The 17,995-nt window shown below is 56.5% G+C and overlaps 2 protein-coding genes across 13 annotated transcripts; both read right to left on the bottom strand.

Moving 5' to 3' along the window:
* Positions 1 to 57: 57 nt before the first annotated feature.
* Positions 58 to 6,259, bottom strand: HAGHL (hydroxyacylglutathione hydrolase like). 3 transcript variants are annotated; one of them, XM_055709881.1, is made up of 8 exons: positions 5,944 to 6,259; positions 5,015 to 5,079; positions 4,812 to 4,929; positions 4,203 to 4,311; positions 3,935 to 4,038; positions 3,658 to 3,759; positions 3,490 to 3,569; positions 58 to 3,170 (listed from the first exon to the last, which is right to left on the bottom strand). In XM_055709881.1, exons 1-8 carry the CDS (start codon positions 6,046 to 6,048, stop codon positions 3,005 to 3,007), a joined length of 849 nt encoding a protein of 282 aa, XP_055565856.1. In that variant the 5' UTR covers positions 6,049 to 6,259; the 3' UTR covers positions 58 to 3,004. The 3 variants fall into 3 exon arrangements, with proteins under 3 accessions (XP_055565856.1, XP_055565857.1, XP_055565858.1); XM_055709882.1 differs by having other exon boundaries at positions 3,490 to 3,566; XM_055709883.1 differs by having other exon boundaries at positions 5,015 to 5,211; positions 5,944 to 5,980.
* Positions 6,260 to 6,869: 610 nt separating this feature from the next.
* Positions 6,870 to 17,994, bottom strand: HAGH (hydroxyacylglutathione hydrolase). 10 transcript variants are annotated; one of them, XM_055709886.1, is made up of 9 exons: positions 17,874 to 17,994; positions 14,191 to 14,372; positions 13,672 to 13,736; positions 12,683 to 12,800; positions 11,521 to 11,629; positions 10,460 to 10,563; positions 9,896 to 9,997; positions 9,381 to 9,460; positions 6,870 to 8,859 (listed from the first exon to the last, which is right to left on the bottom strand). In XM_055709886.1, exons 2-9 carry the CDS (start codon positions 14,293 to 14,295, stop codon positions 8,760 to 8,762), a joined length of 783 nt encoding a protein of 260 aa, XP_055565861.1. In that variant the 5' UTR covers positions 14,296 to 14,372; positions 17,874 to 17,994; the 3' UTR covers positions 6,870 to 8,759. The 10 variants fall into 10 exon arrangements, with proteins under 10 accessions (XP_055565861.1, XP_055565859.1, XP_027668232.1 ...); XM_055709884.1 differs by having other exon boundaries at positions 17,773 to 17,910; XM_027812431.2 differs by lacking the exon at positions 17,874 to 17,994 and adding an exon at positions 17,104 to 17,393.
* Position 17,995: the final 1 nt, after the last annotated feature.

The raw sequence follows: 17,995 nt of genomic DNA, 5'->3' as shown, positions 1-17,995 counted from the left end.
GATGCCATGCCAGAAGACAGACGGATGTGAAGCAGATTTGGTCTTTTGTTCCTGGAGGTGACAGGTGCCTGCCGTGCTATCTGTATTTTTACACACAGGTGTTTTCAGAACCGGTCACAAAAACAACAGAGTGAGTAACTCTTGGTTTGGCCTGTTCCATCCCAGTATCGGTTTTTCTGGAGTAACAGTGTGTACAGGGAGGGCAGCAGTGGGAGGGTTTGCAGCTGTACCTGAGCTCGAGGGGAAGGGCGCTGGCTGATGTGGAATCTCTCCTTGTGGCTGCTGAAGCTGCAAGTGAATGGGAACTTACGAACAGCATTACTGATCGCTTCAATGTTTCTCCAGTTACTGCTCTTTGAGGAAGAAGGACTGTGCAGAAAGTAGTTAAGTGGATGAAAACTGAAAACAAAGGTGCCATATTGCTTTGTTCCTTCAGAGTAAATACAAACAGATGGAGCCGGTTACTGCATCTAGCCCAGCGTGAAACCTGGCCCAGAGCCTCATCAAAGAGCCCTCCCGCAGTTACTGCAGCCCTCGGGCTTAGGGCTGCCGGACCTGGCCTGCCCCTTGTAACGGCCGCTCTGGCAGTACTCGCCTCTGTCCCTCTCACAGCCTCCTCCACCATAAGTAAGCCAACAGTGTAAAAGACTTCTTTCTTTTTTTTAATGTTTTTAATTAAACGCTTTACATTTTTCAGGTGTTGCTGATCGATTAGTGAATTCACAGTGTTCATAAGGCAAGAATCTCCTGCTGCTTCCCCCTCCCCACCCTATGCATTTTACGAGCGAGTCAGTGAATGCCCTTTTCCATGCATAGATTTGAAACACAGTGTTACACTAAACCATAACATTTTTATCTACAGCAAGAGGTACCACTGCTAATGCAAAGTCAGTCCAATATGCTGAAGTGCAGGGACCACAAACTGTACATCAGTGCAACAGAAACACGTTCTGTTTCTGCTGAGAACATGCACATCGAGCCAGAAGCGCACAAATAAAGCTAAATTAGCTGTAGATTAAAGAGTTGGGAATCTACATTTTGTCTCTTCTCCAGTTAACCAACGTGCACATTGTTGAAGCCAACCAAGGACTCTCCGCTCAGAACACAGCAAGACCTCAGCTCCTGCAGGCACTCCTGGGTGGCTGTTCTTGCTGTGGTATCAAGAACACGTTGAATTTCTCCCAGCCTTCGAGCTGTGTGCTGCTGCTGTCAGCATGAGCAGACTCAGTGCTAGCTCAGGGACAGACACGGGCGCGTCTCTGCTCCCAGGTAACATCTACAAACGGTACCACTACATTTAAACTAAGTAACTGAGGCAATAGTACCGAGGCAACTTGTGCAGCAGGATTAATTCCCCTCCTATGGGGGAGAGTAAATTCTAACGCTAATTTCATGAAAGGCAGAAAAGAAAACCTTAAGTCTAGTTTCTAGCAAAGGAAAAATGGCCACAAACAGGGTCAGTGGCAACAGATGCAGTTCACAGGCCACACATGAAAGATCCTGAAGTCAACTCTATTCCAGTGTAAGGAACTATAACATTTGTAATCAGCACTGTTTAAACTGACAACGTATGGTAAAAGGATTATGGGACCAACTTCTCTGCGCTGCTCTTTTCATTTGAACTACGCAGAACAGGTGTAAGCTCAGCCACACCAGGGCAGCCACACACACTGTGTGCTTTGAGGTAAAGAAGAAACCAGAGACACACGACTGTCCCACAGGGAGCCGTGCCCAAGCCCAGACCTTTCAGAGGGATTTTCACAGCTATTTGCAGAGCCACCATCGAGCCCTATTGGTTTTTTTCACTAAAAAAGCAAACTACTAGTTTGTCATGCAGCTCCCCACCACCTGCAAATAAAAATCTTTGCATGTTTCTCAGATAAAAAAAAATACAGTACTGCTTTTGCTGAAACTGAAGGCTGCAAGCTGAAGAGCCTCCAGAGACCCATCTGCTCCCTCCCTCTTGTTCTCATGACAAGGCAACGCGAATGTAGCTTTCAGCCAAGGGTTTTCCAGTGTTTTTTCACCTTGGAGGTGCAGGGGGAGAAGCAATAGATGCGTAGCAGCACCTTGTTGCTGACAAACTGTCACACCTTGAAAACTATTTTACAAAGCCAGTGGGTTAGAACACGCGTTCCTCCAGGCCTGGCCCCACCTGCAGGTACTCTGCACCGCTTCAGTGGTTTGGATGCTCCCCAAAGTCAGTGACTGTGTTACAGCCCCACACGATGGTTCTATGTTGGTGTGTTATAAAAATGGGGGAAAGGGGGAAAAAACACCCAAAACCCACTGCAATGAGGGTTTTTCTTAGCCCAGCCCGGAGATAAGTAGGTGCTGCTGAACACCAGCCCAGACGCCAGCCCCTTGCCGGCTTCCTCGTGCATCCAAATCCCTGCGCTTCGTCCCTGCCCGCCCTCGGCGTGGGAAGGGCACGGCCGGACGGGAGCGGGCAGTGCCAGGAGAGCTCCCCGGCCAGCCCAGCCATGCGGGAGGCCAGCGGCTTCGGGGCCACACTGGTGCAAAGCGCTGTGCCAGCCAAGCCCCTGGGAAGCGCGGTGCAGCCCCCAGGTCCGGCAGGACCACAGGCAGCAGAGCCCCGCAGCCCGGTGGGCACGGCCGGTGGAAACAGGCTTTGCTGGGCTCCAGGCTGCGGGCAGGCGGCAGCTCCCGCACCCGCCAGCCCGAACGTCGTGGGTGTGGGTGGCCTCTCCTCCAAAACACCTGGGGACCCTCTGCCAGCAGCACCCACAGCCCCGCCGGGGCGGCCTCGGCTGCCTGAGCTCGCTGAAGGCACCCACGCGCTCCCTCCCCACGGGGACAGCCCCTCGGCACAGCTCCTGCCGGGCTCGGCGCTGCAGGGAGCGAAGCAGAGCAACCTCAGAACAAGCAGGTTAAAGACAGAAACCACTTCCCAGCTGCTGAGCTCACGGGAGTTGAGCCAGAGCTGGGGGGACGCAGCCCCCACCATGACAGCGATGCTGCGTCTCGGCGGCCGCCGCGCTGCTCACTTCTTCTCCAGGAAGGGGCTGAAAAGTCCCCAGTCGAACGCGAGCATGGCCTGGGGATGGGGCCGCTCCTTGGGCTTCTTGAAGTTATCCTTCTCGGTGCGGAGGGTCCTCAGCACCTCCACCGGGTCCGTCTTGCCTGTGAACTTCTGCAAGGGCTCCTCCCTGCAAGGGGAGACCGGCTCTGCTGTGACCGCAGGGCAGGGGATGGGGACCCCCTCCCCGCCGAGACGGACAAGGGGGGAGTCACAGCCTCACAGCGGGGCTTGTCTGTGGGTGCCCTGTGCTGGGCGACACAGGACCCTGCGGCTGGGCGCCCTGCCCTCCCTCGGGGCTTGGATTTCCCACCAGCTATGGAAGCCACTGGGAGAATGGACGAGGCCAGAGGGAGAAGGGGAGCGCAGCCTGGCAGCAGGACCACCAGCCCGGGCCTGTCCACCCCCAGCAGGACCCTTTGCACCCCTCAGGTACCGGTGCTGCTTACGTGACCCGCAGGAAGGGGTTGTAGAGGAACTCCTCTTGCAGCGTCGAGGGCACCGTGGGCAAATCCTCATCATCCCGCTGCTGCCAAGGAACCAGAGAGATCCAGAACCGTGCCGGTGGCACCCAGCACCTCCCTCCACCCCACCCCATCAGGGACACAGCCACTTACTTTGGCCCACGCAAGTTTCTTCTTCACTATTTCATTCTCCGGTTCCACCTTCAAGGCAAACTTGAGGTTTCGGACGGTGCATTCGTGGCCGCAGAACACCTTCTGCAACACCAGTGGGAAGTACCCGGTGTCAGACGTGCTCCCGGTGCCGGGTCCGACCCATCCTGGTCCCGCTGCAGCCCCAGCCCCGGGGACAGGCGCTGCCACCCAAGGGGTGCCAGCCTCGAGCCCCCTCCTGCTCCTGAGGTCAGGCTGGGGCTGAGATGGGAGCACCCACCGTCTCCTTCGGCAAAGCCCCCAGGATCTGGGTGAGGTTGGTGTACATCTGCTCCGCTGTCCCCTCGAAGAACTGCCCGCAGCCTCCCACAAACAGTGTGTCACCTGCGGGGAAAGGGGTCTGGACATGGAGGAGGCCCTGCACTCCCAGGGACAGGGTGCTGGGGGGGAGCTCCCCCCACCCCCGCTGAGTGTGGCGGGGACAAGCAGCATGCAGGCAGCACGCCCTGTGCCCCCCATCCCACCGGGTGCACAGCAGGGTGGTTTACCTGAGAAGAGAGCCGGCGCGTCCGGGGAGCCGTCCTCCCACATGAAGTAGCACATGTGGCCCGAGGTGTGGCAGGGGGTGAAGAGGCACCTCACCCGGATGGCCCCGAACTGCAGGGACAGAGGGTCAGGACCCCCTGGGGTCACCCCAGCCCCACTGGGCAGGCAGAGCCCCCCCACCCCGCGGCATCGCCCGCCCGGAGTTCAGCAGGTCACAGGCACGCCGGGGGACGGGACAGCGGTTTGGGTGGGGGCTGGGTTGCCCCCAGCTCCAACAGCATTTAGCAGGGGGACCCCACGAGAGGGTGGGGTCCCACAATGCCACCCCAAACAGGCTGGGAATGGGGTGAGATTCCTCCTCCAGCCCAGTGCCCCCTCCCAGCCCCAGAAGGTGCCACATCGGCAACAGCCCCAGGGCATGCGGTCCCTGAGCACGGGCCCGCCAGGCACCAACGCTGTTGGCTGCCAGCACATACCACAGCATTGGGACTGCACCATCACCCACCTCAGCGCCCCACCAGCCCTGCACTGCGCCCGCCACGGCTGCCCCATGGGGCAGGATCCACGCGTGGGGGCTGAGCCTTGGGTCCCCCAGACCGATGGCCACGTACCGTCAGCTCCTGGTTGTGGGTCACCTTGTGCGTCAGGGCCCCGATCCGCTCGTCAGCCCCGTACACGCGCAGGCCGGGGCAGAGCCTCGCCAGCTCCTCATTGCCCCTTGCATGGTCCCTGCACCGCAGAGGAGGGAGTGGGCACGCGGCCCCGCGTGGGGCACAGCTGGCCCTGGCCCCCCGCCCGCGCCAGCGGCACTTACCAGTGGTGGTGGGTAGTGAGGATCGCCCTGAGCACCACGTCCTCTTTCCTGATGATTTCCAGCAGCTGAAGGAGACCCAGAGCAGAATGAAGTGAGCGCGAGAGAGGAGGTGACATGCACCACGGCTGCTACGGCCACTGTGCCTGTCCCAGCGCAGGACCTGTCCCAGGGCAGGATGCATCCCGTGCGGTGCTGCTCTGCAGGCAAGAGGCCCAGCAGCCCAGGGCAGAGAGAAGGACTCAGAACCACCGGTGGCAACGCAGCCGGACAGGGAAACGCTGCTCACACTGGGACGGCAGCATTGTACGGCCGGTGCCTTCGCAGAGTGGGCCGTGCCCGGGCAGCCAGCGTGGCTGGGGGACGGTGGCCACGCAGCCACCCTGGTGCTGGCCAGGGCGTGGGGCTGCCAGCCCCGCAGCTCAGCCACCAGGAGGCCTTTAACGGCAACTTAAGATTCACGGCTCCAACGAACCCTCCGGCTGCTCCTGATCACGTTCCTCCGGAGGAAGGAAACGTCGGAGCCAGCAACAAACGCTGAAAACCCGCGACAGCGCTTGCACGACGTGCAGCAGCCGAGGGTGGCGAGGAGGCCACCAGACAGGGAGCCCCGGGGGTCACGGTGACGAGGGGTGACCTCGGCCGCTGCCCCCCCCGGCACGGCCGGCTCCCCCAAAAGCGGGATTTCCCACGGGTGACGCGCTCCAGAGCTCCCATCCCAGGTTATCCCCGTTCCCGACGGCTGCGCACGGGGGGCTGGACGGGGTCGGCCCAGGAAACTGGAGATGTCCCCCAGCCCCGGGGCGGGCGGCAGGGGGGCGGCCACAGCCCCCCACCCCGTGGGGCTGGCGGGGGGTCAGCGCTGCTGTGGGCACGCAGGGGCAGCCCCCCCGCGTGCGGGCAGCCCCAGGGACCCGTCCTGGCGCTCTCACCCTCCGGGGGACCGCGGCGTCCACGGCCACGGCGTCCCGCGTGCGCTCCTCGATCACCAGGTACATGTAGTTGTCCTCCAGCACCGAGATCACCTTCACCTTCATGGTCCCGCACCGCCCGCGGGGGGCCCACGCACCGAAACCGGGGGCGGCCCCGGCCCCACGTAGCAAAGCCGGGAGGCGGCGCCGGCCCCACGCAGCCGATGACACGCCGGGGGTGTGTGCGGGGGTGTCCCCAGCGCGACCCCCGGCGCAGCCCGGCGTGCGGCGGCCGGTACCTGCGGCGGCCCCGCCCCCGGTGCGGAGCGGAGCGGGGCGGGGCGGGTCACGCTGCGCGGGGCGGGGTGACATCCCGCACGGCCCCCGGCGGCAGGGGGGGCGGCAGAGCGGGGGAATGTCCCCCCACCACCACCTGCCGAGCGCCACTGAGCATCCCGCCCGCCCCCAGCCCTGCGCTGCCCACCCCGGGTCCCGGTCCCGCGTGGGAAACCAGCCGCTTCTCCCACTCAGGGGAGGGAGAGGCTCGGCGGACCCCGGGGGCGCTGGGGGTGTCGCCCCCACCGGCGCTGGAGCCCCCGGACACGCGGCGGTGCATGGACAAGTCCCGGCACCGGTGCCGTTCGGTGGGAGGTCACTGGGGTCCCGAGCAGGGCCCGGCCCACCCCCACCCCCCACAGCCCCAGGGGTGCCCGAGCGTGGGGCAGGGCCGCCCGTGGGCCCCCAAGGACAAGCACAAATCCTCCCGCAAACAGTTGCAACAAGACCTTAAATCAACCCCCAGAGATCCCAAAGCGCCACCATCTCCTCCCCCCCAGGATGAGGCAGAAAGGTACTTCCAGTGGGTTGACCTCAATCGCTAGTACAAAAAAAAAAAAAAGAAAAAAATTGTGAGATAAAGAGCCCCTCCCAGGCCGTCCCACCAACGCTCTGTTTACAGCTGCTATTTATTTGCTTGTTTGCAAACAGCCATCAGTACAGTCACGCTCCGTTGTAGCAGCACAGCGTCCCAAGTCAAGGAGCTAATAGTTTTGGGTACCACTTTTCCTTCCGAACTACATAAAATGTACATTTTTAATAACAAATAAAGAAACGGCGCTACACCAAATCCCACTCCTGCAGCTGGAAGGGTGGTGACACCAGCAGTTACGAACTCCGGCGTGGCCTTACCGACACATTGGGGAGAGGGGAACCTGCAACCAAAATCGTTTGACTCTCTTGATAGTTTCAGCTGCAAAGCATTTGTTTGAAAGTCCCTTGTACACAAGCAGATCTGCAATATGAAGCCAAGACCAACAGAGAAGGAAGGAAATATAATTAGGAGGAAGATGCACTACAGACACAGCTGCCAAGCCCGCAAGGCTGGCTCCCACCCCACTCTGCTCACAGCTCTCGTTTACAGACACGGAGCTGCAGAACACGAAGGGCAGGAGCCGGGTGACCCACTCGCTGAAACTCCGGGTTTATTTTCCCTCAAAGTTTACCCCATTCACCCACTTCGACACACTATTCCCCATCAGAAAAGGAGCCCAAGGGGAAGTTCCCTCCCTGCAGCTTCCAAGGCAGCCACAGCCTGCGGTCACACAGCACCGCTCTGAGAGCAGAGATGGATTTTAGCCCCACAGACCAACCAAGAAAAAGGAACGTGCCTCGCTACTGTGGGCTCTCAGCAGGTCTGGGGTCTAAGCCCTGTTTAATTGGCAATGCACAGGCACCCTCACCATTTACATCACCCCAGCGGCCTTCCCAGCGGAGCGGCTGGACCAGGCAGCGGCTGCGGGGAGGGGGGCGGCCCCCGCAGCACCCACCTCAGCCAGGCCCTCAGGCTGGAGCCTCCTGGCACAGGCCAGCGCAGCCGCCTGCTCGCTGGGGAGCAGCGTCCCGCCACCAAACGCTCCATCACCGCGTTACTCACAGCAAGGTACAAAGCAGTTCTGGCTATCGGCAGCGAGGAATCTGTTGGTGGAGCCTTGCCGCTGCTCAGCTGTTAGATACGCAGTTAGACACTATGTTTTTTCTCGGGATTTCAAGCCAGCAGACAAATCCCTTCTTCATTTGTGCAGTACTAATACAAGTCACATACAGATGACACTTAAGAGCAGTAAGCAGGTACATGCAAACAGGCTGAGGTTAAGAGTAAAGGGTAGAAGCAACAGTGCAATCTCGAAGCCAGCGTGCTGCCTGGAACGGTTCCTGCAGTCCATGACGGGGAACATCAAGAGGGAAGCTGGACAGCCCCCGCGTGCCGCCCCGAGCCAGACCCCCTGCGTATGTCACGAACCAAGCCCCGGAGTGGCGGTGGCAGAGCAGGTCTGTCACGGTGAACTGCTTTTAGCGGAGCCAGAAGCAACAGACTCAGAAGCATTTAAGTAGCAGCATGAAAGAAAAGTTCAAATCTTCAGCTGGCAGCGCAGTTACTGCATTTTGTCTCTGTTAAACGAAGACATCTCGGGCCCCAGTCCCGCTGTCTGTATTCACATCGGGCTCCTACAAAAATAACAGGAGCTTTTTCCTAGACCTCAAGGTTTGACCCTTCCCCACCCCAGGCTCTGAGCCACATATCAACACTTGTAAAGTGATCTCCATGTGACACATGTGACAGTTTGAGAGCCAGCAATAGAAGGATAAATATTCTTCATCATAATATAAATATGCTGTAGAACATCTCAACAAGGGCAAAGTGCTTTTTTTTTCTTAATTAAAACAAAATAAAAACCTAAATATGACTGTCTCAACCACAACAGAGGGTTCAACTCCTAAAACATCTGAATGCTCTAAATTACACTTAAATTGACATTAAAGTGATCCAGGCAGAGTGCTCAGTCCTTCGGGACTCGGAAGTTATCCTTCTCTTTTCTGATGGCCCCCATTGTTCGGACGGGGTCGGTCTCCCCAGCATGCTGCTGGACTGTCTTCTCCCTGCCAGGAGGGAACACCAGGGACAGCAAATGCACAGACTGCAAGATAAAAATCTCGGGTATGAAGCTGCAACTATCATGTTTCGCCTGCATCAAGGGGAAATGTTGCACTTAAAGATCAAAGACTCAGGGGTTTGGCACAGGCTTATCCGCTGCCTTGGTTTAAATGCTCATTGGCAGGAGGAAATTGCAAACACTCTCATGCCTTGAACAGCATCTTTTGCCGCGCCTGTCTGCCAAACTCAGCTTGATGAAGGAACATAATTACAGAATGAAGCTTGTTCCATCTCCTGAGTCAGGGACTTCACGGCAGCAGAGATGCTCACCACAACCCTTCACACGCCACAGCAGCAAGCCTCTGCCAGGACAGCAAGTACATTTTGAGGAGGGTCTTGAGGGCATCAGAACAGGAACACGTGAGGCAGGAGAGCAATATCCACTTCCAGCTCTTTCTCTGGAGACCTGCTCCTCCCCACATCCCCCCTCCAAACAGAAGGACCCATACCCACACCTCCTCCATACCTCACTCGCATGAAGGGGTTGTACGTAAACTCTTCTGCAATGGTGGAGGGTATGGTTGGCTCACCACTGTCATACTTTGCCTGTAACACAGGAGAGATTCCTGCTTCAGGAAGAATGTGGTGGTGAACAAGAAACGGCCCGTGTATGAGCCGTGCAGGTGCAGTGCTGCAGCTGCCTGCCTGAGCTGCTCCTCAGGCCAGGGCCACCGGACAGACAAGCACTGAAGGACGCACAGAGAGACCGGGAACAGAGCGGACCCTCCCAGACAGATGTGGACATCAGCCTGTCATTATACCAACAGGCTTCCAGGGAGGGTCACCCCACCACCAGCCAGCCAACCGTCCGCTTGGGACACAAACAAACCCTGTTGCCCAGCGCATCGCTGCCCTGGCCACACCACATACTGCAGCACCGGGCTCTTAACTCCCTTCCCTCAGCCTCTCTGTCTCCCCAACACGGACTCTCCTCTACCTCCATGAAAGCATCAAGTGTAGGGAAAGGATGAACCAGCTCACCTTGGCCCACGCAAGCTTTTCCTGGATAGCGACATTATTGGGTTCAACGTGTCGAGCAAACTTGAGATTGTTGATTGTGTATTCGTGACCGCAGTAAACTCTCTAGGAAGAGAAAGGAAGAGCAAACACTGGGTAACTCTGAGGGTACAAAGGTGAGTGCCATGTACCATCACCAATGTCATGGTACAGCAGAAATGAGAGTCAGCCCTCCAGAACACACGACACTCCACTGTACATGCACAGAAGTGCCAGGAGTTATCAGCCAGTACCTTCTGCCAATTAACTGACAAGCCTGATGAAAGAGCCCAGGCGCCCCAGCTCGCTAGCCTTTGCTTTAATAAGCAACCCCTGCTCTTTCCCCACAAAGCACAAACGTATTTTAGGTAGGTATTTCCTTCCCAGAGGACTCCAGCTATTCAGCATCAAAGACAATTCCTGATGTAAGCGTTCATTCCTTCAACACATGAGAAATTCTCTCTTTGAACAACAATATTATTAGTTTCTTTGATGTCTACAGCAGTTCCTGGCCAGTTAACTTTCTAGCACAGAAGGAAAGGCTCATACCGTTTTGGGGTCCAAGCTGCCCAAAATCTCAATCAGCGCTCTGTACATTTCCTCCGGGGTTCCCTCGAAGAATTTCCCACAACCAGCCACAAACAGCGTGTCACCTGCAAGGGCGGTGTGACATGGCATCAGGACCAGACAAGGCTCCTCACACCAAAGCGTGAGCACACAGTCCCTGAGGGCTCAGTCCTGCCACTGCTGTCCTCAGCGCTGCTTGGCAGAAGGCACGGGGAGAGCCAGGCTACACTGCTGCCCCACACACAGGCTCAGCACTACATAAACCCACGTGGCAAATGCAGCTTCTAATGTAGGAAACCCCACAGTCGTGCCAGGCAAACCGTGCTAGCGCCTCCCTACCTGTGGGTAGTCTGCCGGCCCCTCTCATCCTTTCTAGAATGGAAAAGGAACACTCGTTCTCTTTGCTATGAAGCTGAACAAAGATGAGTCACCTCTGCATTTTCTCCCCAGTGCGCCCTAAAGTCTTGCTTAAGCTGTTACTTCTTCCATGCAGCAGCTGGTGCAGGCTCTGGAGAATGCCCGTCAGGAGAGGGATGAGGTGGCAGTCTGGGGAGACTGGGTGCAGACTGAGGGAAGGGGAAACCCTACTCTCCAAAACAGGATCCAGAACCTGGCTGCCACAGACGGACCACCAGCCCTTTCTTACTCCCCTACTTCCTCTTCTCTCAGTTTTGTTACGGACATGAGTACAGATATATGGAAAAACAACAGGTTTTAGAATCAGCCACAGCTTGGCCCGCGAGAGTAAACCAACGGCTCTTGTTTCAAGGAAGAAAATGCTAGATGGAGGACTCAGCCAGGGCTCGCTCTTGATGTTGCTTGCAGGGTGTCCAGCAAAGGTTTACAAACCCAGAGGGGTTTCACCAGTTTCATCTACAATTACTACTTGCTAGCACTTGGTAAGGGGGCAAGATGTAGATGTTAACCAGCTGCACGGGCAGCAAGGGATGAATGCACATCCAGAGTCAGGAGCACACAGGCAGAGGGGTAGCTTATTTCTTTGCAACACAGACTGCCAGCAATGCAACCTCCCAACTCCTCACCTGTAAAAACAGCAGGTGGCTCGGAGCTATTTGGCTTAGTCACATAATAACAGATGTGTCCAGAAGTGTGACACGGCGTACAGAGGCATTTCACATTAAGAGATCCCACCTGAGAAGAAGGCAGAAGACTAGAGCTTAAGCTACTGTTGGCTGGCATTTGTATGGTTAGAAAAGAATTGCAACTATTACAATGGTCTAGTGGTCCTACAGGCACGTTCTCACATAGCTGGCCAGTAAACATCGGCTCTGCTCCTGGGAGAGTCCAGCAAGAGTTTTACAGCAGGGACTTGGAAGGGAGCTGTTTCCTCCTAGCAGGCGTTGTGGCAAAGAGAAATGCCAGATTCTATCACTCGCATGCAGAGTGACTCAGCGTCTGGTTGGCAGCAAGAGCAAACAGATCCAGAGCAACACAAAATCTTACAGTCAACCAAGTGTAAAAAGCTCCAAACAAATATGAAGCTGAAGGGAACTGGATGACACTCACAAAAAGGGAAGGATTAAGCACATTCATGAGGCCAAGGGGATGTTTCCCCCACAGCCCTAACACGCACACCTTCCCGTGTATTTCATGCTCCCCTCTTTGCTGCTGCCCCCCGCAAAGGTGCATGGCAAGACTAGCAGCGATGTTCACGCCAGCCTGCACATTTCACAGCAGTTTATGTCATCTGACAGCTCGTCAGTACACAAACAGCTAGGTTCCAACAAGGTTCGCTGCTTTAGCACCAGAAAAGTAATGCAGGCAGCTAGCACTGCTCTTCCCCCTGTACTCCCGCCGTTGTTCAGAGAGGACCACTTCCACTCGCTCAGCGCTAACCACGCTCCAAGCAGAGCACAAGCCCTGTCCTTTCACACCAGTTAAGACAGCCGTCAAGGAGCACACGGACACCCAGCACACCCCTGGCAATGCAGGTGCCTGAGCCACGCCAATGTTCTCATCAGTGAGGAGGTATCACTGGCCAAAACAAGACAGAGGAGTCACAGTTCACAGGGCAGGAAAAAGGCAAAAGCTGTACTTAAGTACCAACTACATCCAAGAGATGTTACAAGGTAAAAGAGCTGTGACGACAATGTTAACTCAAGTTGGACCACGCCGGTCCAGCCCTAAAGCTGTGACGCACTCAGGAGATGCCCCCAGCCGAGTCCTGCAGCTCACTCTCTTTACCTTGAGCGATGTAAGGTGAGACACTTTCTGCGTCAGTGCTCCTACTCTGCTGTCTCCCCCATACACACGCAACCCCGTCTCCATCTTTACGAGCTTCTCATTTCCTCCAGCATGGTCCCTGGAAGGTCAGAAAAATGGATTTGTGCAGGGTGGAGGACAAAGTTATTGTTACTTACATTGCAACAGTAACCCCCAGGTGATCATTCCTAATCAGTTATTCTCACAGTATCTAACACTGTCCTCACAGCAAAGGATATGTCACATCAACGTAAGTGGAGATCATTTTTCCAGTAACTAGGGCTGTGAGGGAGGGAAACAAACCCCTGCAAGTTCATACCTAGTTGGGAAACAGGAGCCTTAGGGGCTCACAGTCAACTCTCCAGTAACTAGGGCAAGAAGCAACTGGAATAACTAGGGTACGTATAATCCAGTGTCCCGTAAGACACCATGGAGCAGGCATACAGAGGTCCAAACAGCGTTCACTGGTGGTGCTGGTCCTGCCAGATCAGGGCTGGCTTCCCAGCTGTGGAGGTGGCTCCACTGCGATGCAAAGGAGGGGTTACTCAGGTTCAGCACTGCACAGCTGCTAAAGCAAAACATTCACCTTTACGTGCCTGGCAGGGTTAATCCGCAACACAGGTAATCCTCCCAAAAGTGCTGACCGTGAGCAGCATGCCTTACAGACATGTCCTAGCACCTCAGTGTGAGTGTGCTCCCTGCCACACTCCACAGCTACCTGCACACACATATCACTGGCCACCTGGAGTAAGTCAGCATTTTAAAGGTTAAAGGCACCGACACACAGAGCTTGCAGTCTAGACAATGCATCTGGCCACAGGGAGCCAAGGGAATGCTTCCTGAGCTCTGATCCTGCTCCTCACACCTGCGCTCCTGCTCAGAGAAGACCAACCTGACCCAGAAAATGAACAGTTCTTGACAGCTTCTGTTTATGCAGAGGGAAAAGGGATCCTACTACAGCAGATAGTTACCAGTGATGATGTGTGGTCAGGACGGTGGTCAGCTTCACACCATGCTTTTTGACTGCATCCAAAACCTGCAGGCACAGCAAGAGCACGACAACTCAAAAGAAATGATTTAACAGCACACCTGGTGCCCAGTATAACCTGGACACAACTGCTGCAAGGTCTGAGAGCGGCACACCAGCACTTCTGCAGAGAGCTCGTCCCTCTCCAGGTCGTAGTTACAGATCAGGGTATGAGGTCTCTGATCCATCTGGCCATGACTAGGCCCTCGGTCCCTTTCCCTCTTTTCTGCACTACATCAAACAATGGACAAAACTCAAAATCAGGTCAGCAACAAGCTGCCTAAGCCCAGAAGCAGACTGCCTTTGAAGCCCTGGCCGCACCTATGCATGGCCAGCATTTCCTACCTTCCCCCACGCCTGAGTCAGCGTGTGACTAACGCTCCCATGGATGTGGCAACCTGGAAGAACGTCCCAGACCCACAGCGGTGAGCACCCTGCCCCCAAGGGCAGCAGACAGCGTTACCTTCTGGGGCTGCACGGGATCAACTATTGCAGCCTCCTTCGTTTCTTCATCAATGAGCAGGTACATGTAGTTGTCTGTGAGGGCTGGGAGTAATTCCACCTTCATGTTGGCTTGTGTGACCGTCTTCGACTTCCTCCGCTCGTGCTCCGTGTGCAGGAAGACAGCTCGTAGCTGCGCTGGACCTGGGGACCCCAGAATAGTCAAATCTCAGGTTAGCCCAGGGAGGGAACAAGTGGGACCGAGCACAGCACGTGCCCCAGCTCACAGCCCCAGAGAAGGAAAGGTATGGACAGCCCAACCTGCCTCCTTCCGAGGAAAAGGAGAGAGGCCACCACAAGACAAACCCTTAGTGCCTGGCTGTGTCACCTGGTGCCCCACAGCTGCACCAAAGGACGGGACGCTTTGCTCCCAGAGCTGTGCTCATGCAGGGAAAGCACTCTACCTCGACTGAAGAGATTTCAAAAGGCAGGAAAACAGAATGGAGAGGGAACAACAGGACAAAGGTCAGCCTGGGACAGTGACTTTGCAAAAAAACCCAAAAAACAACCAACCACAAAAGGCCATGTTACAGCCAAAAGACAAAAAAGCATGGGGGGTGGGGTGGAAAGGAGAAATACAGAAATACACGTGCTGCTACAACAGAAATACCTGGTTCACTACGCAGGGAAATAACATCCTGCACAGCACAGGGAGAGCAGACAGGCTCTTGGCATGGCAGGCAAGGCTCCCCTCCTGGCCTGGCACCAGGCATGCACTGCAGGCAGGTTTTTTGCTCATGGGCTATCTTGATGCAACAGCAGCGCTTCCCTATTTGCTCTTAGTTAAATGTTTAATCAGACCCAAGAAACAAATTTAAGGGCAGATGCGAATAACCTGGGGTCCACTGTTCAACTCACAGATACCCAGTTCTTAAAGAAACAACCAAGCCCTTAGAGGCTCTGCCACAAAAAAAGGAAGGGAAAGAAAGAGGACAAGGTCTGCCATTGCTGCATCCCTGCAACTCAGGCCTGGGTTCATACGCATACAGGGACAGAGGCATCGGTCTCTGCAACTCAGACATCAGTTATCTCAAAGCCCAAGGTCCATGCACACCACTGAAGGCGACGGTGCTGGTCTGAATTGTGCTGGCTCAGCCACTGTTCCATGTTGTGCTACTGAGTCTCTCCCTCAGGCTCGCAACACAACGCTGGGTGCCAAAGGGAGGGGTCACCACGCTCCTAATCAACCGGCCCCACTCTCCCAAAACAGCTCAGTCCTGCCCATCCCCGATAAGAGCCTGCTTTGGGGAGCAGAGGCCCCGCAGAGCAGACACAGACTGCCCCCCTGCAGCACCACAGAGCCACGGGGCCAACAGGGCTGCAAAACCGAGCTCCCAGCTCTGACAGGTGCCCGGCCCAGGGCAGCCGAGGCAGTCAGGCACCTCTGGTACAACTGTCCTGCCTAGAACTTCTTCCCTCCTACTTCCACCAGCTCGCTTGCTTATGAGGTAAGGAGGGGAGATGGTAATAAAATTAAACACAGTGCTGCAAAGAAAATCCCAAGGAATGACAGTGTAGCCATGCACCGTTTGGGTATTTGACAGCGAAAGGGCATAGTATTGAGAAAAGCATCCATACCTGCTGAGTGTTCCACTGGAGCAGAAGAGTCCTTTCAAAAAAAAAAGAATAATAAAAAAAAAACAAACAACAAACCAACACGTACCATTCTTTGACAGGAAAAAAAAAAAAAATTTAACTGCTCCCTAACATGAAGTTTGGATGCTCTCAGTCACAAGACCTATATATGCTGCGCGTTTGTTTGCGTGCTAGACACCAGCTGGGGGCGGGGAAGAAAATACCAAACCCAACAAAACTCCACAACCTTAACTTCAAGTCAAAGGAATTATTTACATATTTAAAATGTTTTCTTCCTATGAGCCGTTTCTAACCTTGGCCATGATCCCAAAATCTCTTTGCAAGTTTAATTCACAATTCTTGCAAAAACAAACAAACAAGCTACGCCACATAAGGAAATGTTTTCTAAACTGTAATTTAAACAAAGGAATGAGAAAACATCCACAGAGTATGAAACTAATTCTGAGCTCCCACCTGCAGCTGAGCTGCACCTTCCCAGCCTGCCCGCCCGAGCGGAGCTGGGGCGCTCCCTGCGCACCCCGTGCTGCTCCCACCAGAAGGGCCCATTCTCAGACCCTGCTCTACCCAAGCAAGCTCCCCCAGCGAGACGTAACCCCTGCCCTAGCCCAGACTAACGCAGGTCGTTTCAGGATCGCTGTAACACGTGCAGGTCTGCTCCAAAATTAATACCCAATGCCTTCATTTTCGCTCAGTTTTGTAACACATTCCTCCTGACTTCATGCCTGAAGCAGGGAGGACTGGGGACAGCAGAACGCCCGCAGCCTTTGAATCCCACACCCCAGCTTTCTGGAACAGTTCGGTAGTGCAGCTTGAGCCACCAAGAGGAAAGGGTTTGCAGATGGGAAGCGTTAATGTTATCACATCAATGCATACATGCCGGAGACCAAAAGCAAGCAGGCGGCAGCACAGTGCAAAGAAGTAGGGTGCCTCAGAAAAGGGGTGCTTCGTACATTTTCTCCATAGCGTTTTGGTTTACTCTCTTTATTAGAGAAAAGAGTGGAAAATTCCTATTTCAAAAATGGCTGTCACTCAAAAACAGCTGCACGCCCACACCCAGATGAACATCCCTGCGCTGCCTCAGAAGAAGAACCAACACGCTCCCTTTTCACATACTCTGCCCACAGATATTTTTTGGATACCCAGCAAGTGTGCAGCTCTACACAACACCCAGCGAGCCGCTCCAGAAGCCAGGGCAGCTCCCACTCGGACTCGCCCCTCCCGGCACACGCTGCACCCACCCACCCACCCAGCACAGCCTGCTGGAAGGTGCAGCACCCACCCCGCACCCCGGGAGCGGCTGGATTCCTCTCTCCCACGGTGGCATCAGGGTTTCCAAGCCTGGGGGTTAGCTCCGATGGGTCTCACTTATTAAGGCCAGCTCTTGGAAGTGGAGCAATACAGCAGGCCCCTAGCAAGGCTCCCCGGAGCCGCTGGGAAGCTGCAGCCCAAGCTCTGGTTCAAGGAGATGCTTTCAGAATTTAGGCCCGAAACGCAAACGCAGAGCTTCGACAGTTTTGGTTCATAGGTTGGTTCTATTTACACTGCCAGTGCAACCTGCCGCCCGCCAGACGCGGCCGAAGCGCCAGGCCACCGCCAGAGCGCTGCGGGACCGCCGGCGGGTCACCCCCCGGCAGCGCCAGCTCCAGCCGCGCAGGCACCGGCCGGCCCGGGCTGCCAGGCAGCGGCAACACCGGGGCGCAGCTGGGAGACGCGGAGAGAAAACCCCCGTCAGAGCCGCTGCCCGCCGGCGGACCCCGGCGCCGGGCCCCCTCCCCGGTCCCAGCCGCACGGTGCGGGGCATCGCCCGGCCCCCCCGGTTCGGCACCGGCTGCGGTGTCGCTGCCCAGCCCCCGGGCCCGCTGCAAGGGGGACAGCCCCCGCGCTGCCCGGGGACGCGGCCCAGCCCCGCGGGCCCCACCGGGCGCACCCCGCCGCCCGCCCCACGTACCGGCTCGGCACAAGGCCCCAGCTACCAGGGCCGCACCGAGGCCCCGCCAGCCCCCGCCGAGCATGGTGGGCGCGCCCCGCCCGCTGCCCCGGCCCGGTTACCTCCGCTCCCCGCCCTGCGGCCGGCCCCGGGGAGGCGGGCAGCGGCCGGCGCGGCCCGGCCCGGCACGGCGTGCGGCGGGGGCGGCGCTGCGCCCGCCCGGCCCCCTCCCCTCCCGCCCGGC

Source organism: Falco cherrug, chromosome 4 (assembly GCF_023634085.1).
Source record: "Falco cherrug isolate bFalChe1 chromosome 4, bFalChe1.pri, whole genome shotgun sequence".
Taxonomy (NCBI): Eukaryota; Metazoa; Chordata; class Aves; order Falconiformes; family Falconidae; genus Falco; species Falco cherrug.
The sequence above is the reverse complement of the archived record's forward strand: the minus strand, read 5'-3'. Positions and strand labels throughout refer to the sequence as shown.